Source organism: Herpailurus yagouaroundi, unplaced genomic scaffold, assembly GCF_014898765.1.
Source record: "Herpailurus yagouaroundi ecotype Mexico unplaced genomic scaffold, PumYag 197, whole genome shotgun sequence".
In the NCBI taxonomy this organism is placed as follows: Eukaryota; Metazoa; Chordata; class Mammalia; order Carnivora; family Felidae; genus Herpailurus; species Herpailurus yagouaroundi.
This window is the reverse complement of record NW_024412428.1, coordinates 23,915,437-23,929,890: the sequence shown is the minus strand read 5'-3', so window position 1 is coordinate 23,929,890 and position 14,454 is coordinate 23,915,437. Positions and strand designations below refer to the sequence as shown.

At 41.8% G+C, this 14,454-nt stretch overlaps 1 protein-coding gene across 4 annotated transcripts in view; it reads left to right on the top strand.

Annotated features, from left to right (window-relative positions):
* Positions 1-14,454, top strand: part of LRCH1 (leucine rich repeats and calponin homology domain containing 1) — a 206,653-nt gene that overhangs the window by 132,256 nt on the left and 59,943 nt on the right. For all 4 annotated transcript variants that reach the window (XM_040448443.1, XM_040448445.1, XM_040448442.1 and 1 more), the window contains exon 4: positions 10,452-10,557. In XM_040448443.1, coding sequence (XP_040304377.1) covers positions 10,452-10,557 — 106 coding nt within the window. The remainder of the gene's footprint in view (positions 1-10,451; positions 10,558-14,454) is intronic.

Sequence of the window (14,454 nt, the reverse complement as noted above, 5' to 3'; positions counted from 1 at the left end):
AGGTGTGGGGTGATATTTCGTTGTGGTTTTGATTTGCATTTCCCTGATGAAGAGTGATGTGGAGCCATCTTTTAGTATGTCTGTGGGCTGTCTTTATGTCTTTGAGAAATGTCCATTTCTTCTGCCCATTTTTAAATTGGATTGCTTGTTTTGGGGTGTGGATCTTTAGAACTTCTTTACATCTTTCCAATGCTAACCCTTTATTGGATATGTCATTTGCAAATACCTATTCTCATTCAGTAGGTTGCCTTTTAGTGTTTTGGATTATTTACTTTGCCGTGCAAAAGCTTTTATTTTGATGTAGTCATAATAGTTTAATTTTGCTTTTGTTTCCCTTGCCTCAGGAGACATATCTAGAAAAATGTTGCTGCGGCCAATATCAGAAAACCGTGCTCTCTTCTAGAATTTTTATGGTTTCATGCCTCACATGTAACTCTTTCATCTATTTTTAATTTTTGCGTGTGGTGTAAGAAAGTGGTCTGGTTTCGCTGTTTTACATGCTGCTGTCCAGTTTTTCCAACACCATTTGTTGAAGAGATTGTCTTTTGCCCATTGGATATTCTTTCCTGCTTTGCCAAAGGTTAATTGACCATATCTTTATGGGTTTATTTCTGGGTTTTCTATTCTGTTCCATTGATCTATGTGTCTGTTTTTGTGCCAGTACCATACTGTTTCGATGACTACAGCTTCGTAATATAACTTGAAGTCAGAAATTGTGATGCCTCCAGCTTCACTTTCTTTTTTCAAAATTGCTTTGGCAATTTGGAGTCTTTTGTGATTCTGTATAAATTTTAAGATTATTTGTTCTAGCTCTGTGAAAAAATGCTATTGGTAGTTCGATAGGGATTGCATTAAATGTGTAAATTGCTTTGCATAGAGTAGGCATTTTAACAATATTTGTTCTTCCAGTCCATAAACATGGAATGTCTTTCTGTTTCTTTGTGTAGTGTTCAGTCTCTTTCATCAGTGTTTTATAGGTTTTAAAGTATGGGCCTTTTACCTCTTCAGTTAGGTTTATTCCTAGGTATCTTATTATTTTTGGTGCAGTTGTAAATGGGATTATTTTCTCAATTTCTCTTTCTGCTGCTTCATTATTAGTGTATAGAAATGCAACAGATTTCTGCACATTGATTTTATATCTTACGACTTTACTGAATTAACTGATCAGTTCTACTAGTTTTTTGGTGGAGTCTTTAGTATTTTCTATATAGGGTGTCATGTTATCTACAAATAGTGAAAGTTAGACTTCTTCCTTACCAAGTTGAATGCCTTTAATTTCATTTGATTGTCTAACTGCTGTTAGTAAATGTAACTTTTTTATTAGGTCTTTGGTTTTATTATTTTAGAGAGAGCACAGATGGGGAGACGGGCAGAGGGAGAGAATAAAAGAGGGAGGTTGGGAGAGGGAGAATCTTAAGCAGGCTCCATGCTCAATGTGGAGCCTAACGCAGGGCTCAACCCCACGACCTTGGGATCATGACCTAAACCAAAATCAAGAGTCAGATGCTCAACTGACTGAGACACCCAGGCGTCCAAACAAACGTACTTCAAATGCACTGGTAGCCACATTAAAAAAAAAAAAAGCAAGTGAAATTAATTTTAATGATATGTTTTATTTAATGCAGGATGGCCAGAATATTATTTCAGCATGTTTGCGATATAAAATCAATGAGGTATTTTATATATATTTTTCATATTATGTCTCTGAAGTCCATGGTGTATACCAACAGCATCTCACAGGTTGGAACAGCCGCATTTCTCATGCTCGTAGCTGTGGCCGAGCAGCTCTGTAGCCTGTGGTCTTTCACTCTGTACGCCAGCATGATTCTTTGTGAAAAGCATTTATTTGTGACATTGGTGAATATTTCATTTGTTGCCATTATTTAACCACAAGGGGTGAGTGGCCTTGCTTAAGGTCACAGACTAAAAAAAGATTAGTTTCCATCCGTTCTTATTTATCTTTCATATCTTTTTGCTTAAAATGGCAGTGCTACTGTAGGTAACCCTGTCAAATGATTTTTAGCTATCAGTTGGAAAGAAATTCCCTGGAGAGCCTGAAATAATTCCAGACTTGCTTGGGAGGCTTTTGTTTAAATGGTTACGTGGTAACCAACTTGTTAAAAAGTTTGACAGCTCCCACCAGACCCCACCCAAGCATTCAGGGTACTTTAAAGCCAATGACGTGCTGATAAAATCACTCAATTTATTGGTCTCTGAGCATTGTTTGGCTATTTTAGAAGAAATATTTTTAAATTTCACATTAGACTCAAAGAGTATCCCAAAAGGAGTTGTAAACTCTCTCCTCTTCCAAGTGTGAGTATTCCAGAGTCATCGCTGGTTTGAAAAACAAAAGAAGAGAACCGTAGCTGTTGCAAGAAAGGAGTTGTCCTCTGTAATTTTTAAGGACTAGAGCTGGAAAACATCACCTTACCGTCTTAAATATATCACAGTTATCTGAAACTGTGAAAATGAAACAAAAAGCATTGCCATTCAGCGATTGGCTTGTCCAGCCATTTGAGATGGTGCAGAGAACAAAGGAGTGCAATTGTTCCTCCTTCCATGAAGAAGCCATTAAGAAACACCTATTGAGATGTCCTTTTTGAATCCATGAGAGGCCAGGATAGAGTTCTGTGCTGTTTCAGGTGCAAGAGAATTTAGGGAATCTTAGCTCTTTGGACCTGGCCCCTCCGGGCTCATTTGTGATGGGAATGACCTAGAACTTTCGGACCTCTCTGGCCTCTTTGACTTCCTTCTGTACCTCTAGTACTCTAAGAGCTGTAGCTGTATATAGATGTTGTTTTGTAAGTCTTTGTATCTGGGCATTCTTTCTGTAAGAGAAAGAAAAAGCAATAGCGTTTACTGAGCACCTACTATATGCCAGGCACTCTGCTAGGTATATGGCATGGGCAATTTCATATAATCTTGACAATAACCCAGCAAGGTAGATATAATATCTACAGTTTGTAGACAGATTTGAGTTTCAGAATTATTTACCCAGAGCTGGGGGGGGGGGGCCGGGAGTGGTGGAGCTGGGGTAAAAACCAGTTTTGTGTGATGAAAGCCCCAATCCTTTCAATAGCACCATTCAGCTGTGCTTACTGGGTCTTCTTCTGGATCGTTTAGCATCTCACGGAGAGGGACCCCGTGGTGTTTGCTTGTTTGTTTGTTGAGTTCCTGGTTCATCTTGGCAGTGGTTTTCCCATTAAAGTTGGGGCAGCGCACCAACAGTTGAGAGTGAATCAGAGAATGAATGTTGCAAAACTCGAGCCGTGTCTGTGTGCAGGTCTCCTCGCTGAGGAACCACAGCCGGGCAGGGAAGGTCAGTAGAGGGTGCTGGTGTTGACTAAACCTTATTTTACTCATTAAAACGACATTAGCATTTGGAAACACGGTTCTTGTACTGTCGAATCATGCCCGAAGGGGAAGACATGCTGAGTACCTGGGAAGAGATGCTGTGTGTGTGCCTTCTGTGATAATAACCAGAGAGCCGTGAAGATAATCGCATTGCGGCAGAGCACGACGAACTTGAGTTTTCTCGTGGTTCCCTGAGCGGGCTGACATACTGAGGGCCGGAGACTGTCTGTCCCTTGTTTGGTTTCTTTCAGTTCTGTCTTTCTTCTGCTCACGCAGTGTGTGAAAATCGTGGCTTCCAGCTGTAAGACAACACAGTATCACTGCTCCAGAAGCCTGCTCTTACACTGAAAAGCTCACAGAATCTGACTCAAGGAATATCTGATGGAACGGTGCATTTCCCGGCCCTGCCTAGACCTCTCTCTCCTTTCCTAAAATGTTTGTTTGTGTAGCAAGTTTGAATTCAGGGATTGATTGTAGACATAGGATGTATCTGATTGATGTAGAACAGGATGACCTGGTTCTGAGGATAATTCCTTCATTATTGTTTTTTATTTTATTTTTTTTTTTATTTTACTCTTGAGAGAGAAAGAGAGAGAGAGACAGAGCGTGAGCAGGGGAGGAGCAGAGAGAGTGGGAGACACAGAATCTGAAGCAGGTTCCAGGCTCTGAGCTGTCAGCCCAGAGCCCGATGCGGGGCTTGAACTCACGAACCGCGAGATCGTGACCCGAGTCGAAGTCAGATGCTTAACAGACTGAGCCACCCAGGCGCCCCTCCTTAATTATTTTCATACATAACATTCCAGCCTCTGAGTTAGGTATAGCGGAGACATTAATTCATGTGTCTGCCATAATCTTTTTTCCATTCACAGTCTTTGGACATGCCTTCTAACCTCTCTGGTTTCTGCGGGACAGTTGGAAGTCCGTGGCTTGTTTACCATCTGTTCTGTTGAAGAGCATTGGGTTGGAAGGAAGGGTGTGGAGTGGAGTTTTATACTAGAAGGAGACATTCAGTAAGTGTTGGGAGGTGACAATACCAGAGGTTGCTTGAAAAAGTTTTGAGTTTAAATGAACATACTGGATTTTTTCTTAAAAGAAAGAAATTCTGACTACAGGCATTGAAGTTTTTGATTGCTAAGAAATCAAAATTGACATTACTTCTAAGTTAAGTATCTGTCTTTCAAAGTCTCTTCATTATTTCTGATGTGATAAATGGATCTTCCTACTATTACAAGGAAATTTAAATTAATTTTGCCACTTCCTTTTACATAGGTACAGAGAAGTTAAGACATTGACCTAAAGTCACACAGAAAGTCATACAATAGACATTTCCTCCCAAAAAAAAGAGTAGGAGCCGTTGATGGGAATTACTAGCTTAAATTTCCTGTCAGACTGTTCACATTCCCTTCAGTTAACTAAAGAGCTAGATTTATTACAAAAGTATGGCTTAAGCAATGGTATAACTACACTAGGTTTTTGAAAACCTGAGAGATCAAGGTAGCTCATGAGAAAATACCGTGTGCACAGTTCCACAGGGTGGCCTGGTTACTCTGGACATCTTCCCTAACCAAGGTCATCTTGACGCATTATTTGTGTTGGTTTTCATTAGAGGTTACTCCTTAAAAAATCGCTTTTCTTTTTTACAGTATTATTTTCTGAAAGTGAACATTACCTAGTTTAATAATGTCTGAACTTAATCTGGTGTTTTAAATCCTTGTGTTTCTTACATACTGAAGATAAATTAACAACTAGTACTTGATAACAAAAATCCATTAGTCTCCAGTGTGCATTTAATACTTCTAGTAAATTCCATTATTGCCTGGAAGGGCTGGCATAAAATGACTCTAACGTTTTTTACTTAAAAACATGTTGATTAAACCAGTGGAAAAAAAGTATATTTTAGGTCATGGTTAAAATTGTCCAGTTTTTTTTTTTGTTTTTTTTTTTTACTCTAAATGACTAAATTGGACTGGCTGGTCCTTTACCTTAAGTTTGAGTATGTATGTTATTATATAATAATTAGATTCATTTCTATATAACAAAGAATAGAATTTGTAAATATTTATGACATGTTTATGATGATTTCTTTTTGGCCTGCTTATACATTTGCAGCATTATAACAGTAAATATATGACAATTTGATCCACTGAAGCGTGCAATAATTATTTTCTAAGACATAGTTTAAGGGCTAATAGACAATTCAGAAGGAATTCATTTGACATTCTAAGAAGCCACTGAATCTGGAATTCACAGCTTGGTAAATTCACAACTAAATGCGGAAGAAGTGTGAGGCATTAGTGTTCTTTACTTACTAAATTCATTTTCCTAAATGTTATCTTTTTTTTTTTTCTTTAACGTTTATTCATTTTTGAGACAGAGAGAGACAGAGCATGAACGGGGGAGGGTCAGAGAGAGGGAGACACAGAATCCGAAACAGGCTCCAGGCTCTGAGCTGTCAGCACAGAGCCCGATGCAGGGCTCAAAGTCACGGACAGCAAGATCGTGACCTGAGCCGAAGTCGGCCGCTCAACCGACGGAGCCACCCAGGCGCCCCTAAATGTTATCTTTTTAAAATTAACTCAAGACTTGAAAAACCAGACCTTAGGCTAAATGTGGACAGACATATTTTAGAGAACCAGCCTGTTCTAGGATGATGTTTTTCATGTTCTAACCTGAAATATCCCAAAACATTTAGACTATTATCTTCTCTCATCTTTTTCCTCCTCCTCGTTCCCCAGCTAATTAAGACACGGGAGGTTTTGTTTTTGTGACGAAATTCATCGCCTCTTTAAAATTCAGCAAGGTTCGGTAACTGGGAGGCAGTAGACTTTTGCTTAATTCTGTAATATGGATTATACAATAGTGTAAAGTCTTTTTAAAAATTTATTTAATGTTTATTTATTTTTGAGAGAGAGAGAGAGAGACACAGAGCATGAGTGGAGGGGAGGAGGGAGAGGGAGACAGAGAGTCCGACGCTGGCTCCAGGCCCTGAGCTGTCAGCACGGAGCTCGACAGGACACGCGGCTCGAACTCAAGAACCATGAGATCATGACCTGAGCTAGAGTCAGGTGCTTAACCGACTGAGCCACCAGGTGCGCCTATGGTGTAAAGTCTTTATCTTGCTTCCTTGCTAGATCCGCCTGGGCATTTCCCCCTCATTATTTTGGCAGGATAGGAAATAACTGACTGAAGAGTACTATTGAAACATTTTGACCTTCACTATATACCCTTCAAAATGTGAATGGACAATTGGACTTTGTGTTTCTAATTGTCTACAGATGTACTGTCCTGTAAGTCAAAAGGAAAAAACTCTTTATCATTATGTTTTTTTTTTTTTTTTTTTTTTAAGTGTAAATTGGGTAACTGCTTCCCCTGCTGGTCAAATAAACCTATAAATATAGCTGAGGGGAGGTGATTTTCCTTGATAAAGCCATTATGTTAGAAATATATGTTACAAAAAAAATTACCTTATATTTAGGGAAATAGCATAGCCTTTCTGGCTAACCAGAGGGTAATGGACAAAATGCAAAGCGGGTTTTATAGTACACCCCAATGGGATAAGACTGAATGAGATTTTATGAGATTTTATGCTGTGAATAATCTGCCTAAAAATATGTTATCTTTTGCTTCCCTCTCTCCCCTCCTTTTTTCTTGAAAGAACAATTTTTTAAAGAATTCTGTCCTTGAAGCTTCTGAAAATTTTCAGTTTTATATCAAAAATCTGTGATTCCCATAAATTGCAAAAGGATTTTTCTTGTGCAGTCATACACAGACTTACAAAGACTTACTGTAGATGTCAATAACATAACTTCTGTCCAGAGAAGGAACATTCCCACTATTTCTTCCCTAAGGACCCTCCACTCCTATCACCAGTGTGACTATGCCTGGCTGTGAGTCCAATAGCATGATTTAATCTCATATATTTCTAGAAATATATACTATTAGTATATAGTATATATACCTATATACTATTTGTGTGAAGGCTCTTTTAAAAGAGAATGGAGGGGCGCCTATCTATCTGTGCTCACGCTCTGTCTCTCTCAAAAATGAATAAACATGTAAAAGTTTTTAAATTTTGGGGCGCCTGGGTGGCTCAGTCTGTTAAGTGTCCGACTTCAGCTCAGGTCACGATCTCGCGGTCTGCGAGTTCGAGCCCCGCGTCGGGCTCTGGGCTGATGGCTCAGAGCCTGGAGCCTGCTTCTGATTCTGTGCCTCCCTCTCTCTCTGCCCCTCCCCCGTTCATGCTCTGTCTCTCTCTGTCTCAAAAATAAATAAACGTTAAAAAAAAATTAAAAAAATTTTTTTTTAATTTTTTCAATGTTTATTTTTGAGAGAGAGACACACACACAGAGTGTGAGTGGAGGAGGGGCAGAGAGAGAGGGAGACACAGAATCCAAAGCAGGCTCCAGGCTCTGAGCTGTCAGCACAGAGCCTGACGTGGGGCTCCAACTTGTGATCCGTGAGAATGTCATGACCTGAGCTGAAGTCGGACACTTAACCGACTAAGCCCCCCAGGCCCCCCAGTGAATAAACATTTTTAAAAAAATCTTAAAGAGAATGTAATGGAAGGATACTTGCTTATTTGTGACTCGGTTGAGGCAAAGAAAGATAAAGATTTCATTGAAAGGGTTTGGTTGTTGGTACTTGGGACTGATCAGATACCATAGGAGTTGGGAAAAGGTAGCATTTCACTTTTTACCTCTCGTACATGGAAGTGCATGCAGAAAGGCAGAATTATTTGCTGATGCAGTGAGGGGCTAAAAGTGACTGGACAACTCTCTGGACTTTCTAATTCTATAATTATTTCCTTAGACTTGTATTTCTCTGCAGATGTGCGTTGTGGGTTATTTGTTTTGTTTTGTTTTTTAAACACTAAGGATGTTTCTCAAGGAATTTTATGTGACTTTCTGGGCCAGGAGTGATGCATCAACAGCCAGCCTGGGGGTGACGCCTTTGAACACCTCATGTTAGCCTGTCATGTCACCTCCCTTCGGCCAGACAGCTGAGCAGTCCCGCGGGCTCATTGCATTGTGCACTCAGCCTCTGCAGAGGCCTGCTTCATTCCCTTTTATCAGGAGTGATTTTATTCCTCTTCAGCAAGTGATACTCGTTTAGCAGCCTCGTGACCTTGGCAGATTACCAGGTCACCGGAGGATTTTTAGATGAGAAGAGATTAGAGGGCAGTGATGCCCTGTGTTCTGCATAGTTCTGTTCTTACGGGAGCCCTGAGGTTTGAGGGGACTGGTTAATGGTGAATTCTCATCTGAGTGAATGTGAAACCGATTTCTGCAACGAGGCTTTGCTGCCTTCTAAAAGGGGGAGTGAAAGGGGAAGTTTTTGCAGGTTGAGAAGAGATGTGGGGTATCTGAAGAGTTGATCCCACTGGGATCGTTCCTAGCCCAAATATATCTGTGGTTGTGCCTTTCCAGGAGGGACCTGCCGGGATTGGTATGTTTGTGGGAGCATCCTGGGGTTCCAGCCATGAGGCAGAGAGAGCCACGGCATGTGGAGTGTCAACATAAATGGGCTTCAGAAATTTCATCCAGCACTTCCTGATCCCTTACTTTAGTCCCGGCACTCTGCTTGGCACCAGAAGGATGGAGTGAATGAGAGCCTCCCATCTAGGAGTTCACAGGCTTCTAAGAGAAGGCAAATGTGTGCACACGTGAATGCGGTAATAGATTATCCACAGGACCACCAAGGAAAAAGGGCATTCTCCGTGGGTGTTCGTTCAGAGGGGGACAGTGGGGGAAACCTCCACAAAGGTTTCAGAGAAGAGAGAGCCTTGAATTAAATCTTGAAGGATGCAGGTGGGACAAGAGGACGATATTGGGGAGGGGCACACCAGGCCACGGGAAGAGCCGGAAGAAGTTTGGGACTGAGAAACCCTTGGCACACACTGGCGGCTGCAGTCGGTAATCACGTGGCCTGGGGATGCAAGCAAGGGCTTTCAGAGAGGTGGCGCTGGAGAAATCCATCTGAACCGTAGCTGCTGGCCCTTGCTGTGGAGTCGGGGACTTTACCCCATGGGTTTCTGAGACATTGCTGTTGCAGATGTCTAAGCTGGTAAATGATGCAGTGAAATGCGCACGCTCCGGCAGCTCTGTGAAAGGTGGATCTGAGGGGCAGATCAAGGAGACCATTATAGTGCCCAGTGAGATGGAGTGTTGGTCTGGACAATAGAGTAGCTGGGGTGGGGGGTGGAGAGCCGAGCAGAGCTTCCAGAGAAAGTGGAAGAGTGGGATTAGGGGAGAATAAGATTATAAATCTCATAGTTTTCATTCTGCACTCGTCAAGAGGCGGTTCCAGTCAACTGTTGATAGGATATTAGTCTTTCAGTGCAAAAAAGACATCATCCGCATGCCCCACAGTCTTGGAAAATGTACCGAAAGGTGTTCAGGTCCACAAACTTCCCAGCCTTCCAGTCGCAAATCCATTTTAAATAAATAACGCATCCAAAAGATGCATTCATAGTCACAGTTTTTCACTGTCAGATGTGTGTTTGGTAAATAGGATGTGTGACGTTCTATTTCGAGGTACTGTGGGATGGTGGCTTCACAGGGGGCGGGCATTTGTTCCGAGTGGTAACTGCCTTGGACGCCTGACTTAACCTCCCTGAGCCTCATTTTTCTGACTGTAAATATTAAGCTGCTAATACTGCCTCAGGGGTTCGTGGTGAGAATTAAATGAGACTGAAGCACATGAACGCAGCAGGTGCGAGGCCAGCAAAGGAGCTCCTGAATGCTCCGAATATCCTTCCTTTGCTCTTTTTGTCCTCAGTGTTCAAAATGCTGCACTTTCCTTTTCTTCTCTGTGCTAAGCCTGACCTACAGACCAGGATAAAAATGTACCCGAGTAGTTGCCCTCATATTTAAATTCCTTAAGGAGGCACCTGGGTGTCTCGGTCGGTTAAGCGTCCGACTCTTGATCTCAGCTCAGGTCTTGATCTCAGGGTCGTGAGCTCAAGTCCCGAGCTGGGCTGTGTGCTGGGCGTGAAGGCTACTAAAATAAATACATAAATTCCTGAAGGAGATTTCACATGGGATGCTTGATTTCCTGGAAAAAGATGCTTATCATTTCTGCCTTTGCTTTTGATGCAGGACGTCAGTTGCAACGAGATCACAGCCCTGCCCCAGCAGATAGGTCAGTTGAAAGCTCTACGGGAACTGAATGTCAGAAGAAATTACCTTAAAGTCTTACCACAAGGTAAAAAGAATAAAATAGGAGATGTTCATTATTATTATTTTTTGGTTTACTTTTGTGAAGAAGGCAGTTTGTCTAGTCATGTTTGTGTATGCCTAATAATATTACTTATTATATTAATATGAATTCTGTGAATTTCACATGCAAATGACAGAAAAGTTAATATCCAACTTTTCATTTTAGTCAAGGGGTACAGCAACACCATCATTCCCCTGTATGAGACTGTGTGTGTGTGTGTGTGTGTTAGTTTGCTCGGGCTCACATAACAAAGTACCACAGGCTGAGTGGTTTACACAACAGAAATGTACTTTCTCACAGATCTGCAGGCTGGAAGTCCGAGATCAAGGTGTCTCCTGAGAGCTCTCTCCTTGGCTTGCAGATGGCTGTCTTCTCCCCATGTGTTCACATCATCCTTCCTCTGTGTCTCTGTCCTAATCTCCTCTTCTTGAATTTTTTTTAAACGTTTATTTTTGAGAGACAGAGAGAGACAGAGCATGAGCAGGGGAGGGGCAGAGAGAGAGGGAGACGCAGAATCTGAAGCAGGTTCCAGGCCTTGAGCTGTCAGGACAGAGCCTGACGCTGAGCTCGGACTCATGAACTGTGAGATCGTGACCTGAGCCAAAGTCAGATACCTAACCTAGTGAGCCACCTGAGTGCCCCGAATCTCCTCTTTGTATAAAGATACTAGTCATGTTGGGTTGTGGCCCACTCAAATGACCTCATTTTAACTTTATTACCCCTTGAAAGTCCTTACCTCCAAAATCAGTCACATTCTGAGGTACTGGGGGTTAGGACTCCAACATAGGAAATTTGAGGACACACAATTCATAACAGGAGTTGTTTTTGGTATGGATGTGTGATGTTCTGGAACAATCAGAACACTTTAGGTCATATACTTGGTCTTGTAGACCCAGCTATTAGGATTTCTGGCTTTGCCTATTTGGTAGACCTGGTTAGGCACCACCCACTGTGTACGGAATCTATGCTTCAGGTGAGGGCACTGCCCCTGATGAAATGGTAGTCGGACTAATGTCACTGGCAGTTTTAGTGAATTTCTCAGAGGCCAGAAGCAGGGATCCTCCAGAGTGTCAGCACCGAGACTGGTTGCCTGCTCAGACGTCCCTACTCGGGAGCCAGACTCAGGCGAACCCTTCCCTGCGGCTGTGGGCCTGTCCAGGATGTCCCTCTGACATATTGTCTTTGAGTTCAAATAAAAAGATACAGTTGTTCAGAAATGGTGCACCATTAAGAACTTTGACAAGCAGCTCTGTAGATGGTGGTGGATCTGAATTTCAGATTTTGGGCTTCTTGTTCAGACTTGAATCCGAAGGAGTTGAGGAGCAGTGGAAGGAACACTGAATGCTTTCCCAAAAACATGCTCTGGTTTTCAAAGATCGTATTCATTTCCATCAGTTCCATTTAAGGCCCCTGGGCATACCCAGTTTCAAACATATATTTAAAAATACACATCAGGGGCCCCTGGGTGGCTCAGTTGGTTAAGCGTCCAACTTCAGCTCAGGTCGTGATTTCATGGTTCGTGGGTTCGAGCCCCGCGTCAAGCTCTGTGCTGACAGCTGGGAGCCTGGAGCCTGCTTAGGAATCTGTGTCTCCCTCTCTCTGTCCCTCCCCCGCTCATGCTCTGTCTCTCTCTCTGTCTCAAAAATAAATAAACATTAAAAAAATCTTTTTTAAATATACCACAAAGCAAAAGCATATATTTGGAAAGAAAAGCTAAGACATTTGGTTAATCTGACACTATTGCAGCAAGTTGAGAGCTACCTGATTGTTTCTGCATTTCCATCTTTGGCTTGAAGGCAAGCCAGTGAAGCTCATAGAAGGGAAAGAACTTTATAAAATGCACTGTGCTTTTATGGATGGGACATTTGAGTGCCTGCCTGCCACCGTCACCTTGCTTGTGCATTTTTAAAGAAGTAATGTTATGGGGCGCCTGGGTGGCTCAGTCAGTTAAGCATCAGACTTCGGCTCAGGTCATGATGTCATAGTTTGTGAGTTCGAGCCCTGCCTCAGGCTCTGTACTGATAGCTCAGCGCCCGAAGCCTGCTTGGGATTCTGTGTCTCCCTCTCTCTGCCCCTACCCCACTTGCGCGTGCCCGAGTGTGTGCGCTTTCTCTCTCTCTCTCTCTCTCTCTCTCTCTCTCTCTCTTTCTCTCTCTCAAAAAAAAGTAAATAAAAATTAAAAAAATTTTTTAAAGAAACAAAGAAACCATCTCAGCACAAAGATGTATTACTTCAATATTTGAGATGACTTGGTATAAAAACACTGTTTTTTCATTCTGTCATTGTCCAATGCATTTTGATTGGATGACATTGTTTTTCTTGGTTTGAGCAAGTACCAAGGGGAGAAACTCTTACTAACAACACATTTGTAAGGATTTAACCTTTCATAGCATTAACGGAAACTTTTCTTTACATTTAAGCTCTCATGCTAATCATTGACAAATCATTACAAATCCCCAAACTCTCATTTTCAAAAGAAAAATGTAATGGAACCATGGAATGGTTGCCTATTGTAGTTTAGAAGCATGTGAAAAGTGTGTCCACACAACTTGTTCTCCCCACTTCCTGTGCTCCTACCTTTTTTTTTTTAATGTCTTTTTTTTTTTTTTTTTTTTTTCCGAGAGCAAGAGACAGAATGTGAGTGGGGGAAGGGCAAAGGGAGGGAGACACAGAATTCGAAGCAGGCTCCAGGCTCTGAGCTGTCAGCACAGAATCTGATGCGGGGCTTGAACCCACAAACCGGGAGATCACGACCTGGGCTGAAGTCGGACACTTCACACACTGAGCCACCCAGGTGCCCCCCTATGCTCCTACCTTGAAAGCATTCCTTTCCCTGGAAAAGATCAGTTACAAATTTCTATCCTTTTCATAATTATGTTTTCTCAGGTTTAATATTTTAAAATCTACTCAAAGCTAAGGCTTTAGTTTACTGGAAACTTTTTTTTTTTTTTTTTTTTAAGTAACTTCCTGAATATCAAATTTCTTTTTTGCTTCACTGGGGAGAACTCCATTAACAAAAGAGCATTGATGGTGCTTGCAGGCAGTGAATTTAAGGACTTTCCATATTTACTTGTTTTTCCTCTTTGAGTACCCCTCCCCATATGCTTTCAATCTGAGGAGGGAAAACTAGTCTGTAGCCTTAATTACCCAATCAATTTTGTGGTGGTTTTACTACAAATACTACAACCAGGAGACCATACTTTGTTTTTTCTAGGACATGAATGGACAGAGGTAAGATTAAAGGAGTCACTCATTGACCTTCTTTGCAACAAAGGGTTCCCTGGGATTTTTTTTTCTTACCCCCTTTTTCTGCCCTGTTTCTTCTTTTGACCATGTCTGGGCTGGTGTTAGCACTTTCTCCCCGCCATTTTCTTGTTGTGAAACTGCCAGGCTCTTGTTTTCCTAAACTAAGATGGTAGTTGTGTCCCAAACTACAATTAAAGGGAATAGTCGTTGTAAAAGCCATTCTTACTTTACCTTATTTATTTAAGTTGCCTCTCCTCCCTCTCCTGCTATGACTTCCAGGATCTTAGCCCTCAGTCTTACTTAAAAGTCTTCATTTCCAGTGGCAAAGAGTTGAAGAAAGAGTCCAGTTACATTTTGCTACTAATTTGTCAACCTAAGTTTAGTGAGTAAAATTAACTGTCTTAGAGATGGATTGATATCACTACGGATACAGCAAGGGGATATTCCTTTTGTATATAAATCTCTCTAATTCTTACCCGGGTTTTAGAACTAAACTGTGAAGCGAAAGAGATCTTACTTTCCCTTTTCCTCTGACTTTTTTGATTCCATGCTATTTTCCACGTTCCCCTCCTCCCTCTCTCCTCCACCTTCCGTTGCTCACAGAGCCTTCAAGGCAACCTCCAGGACTAGTAGGGG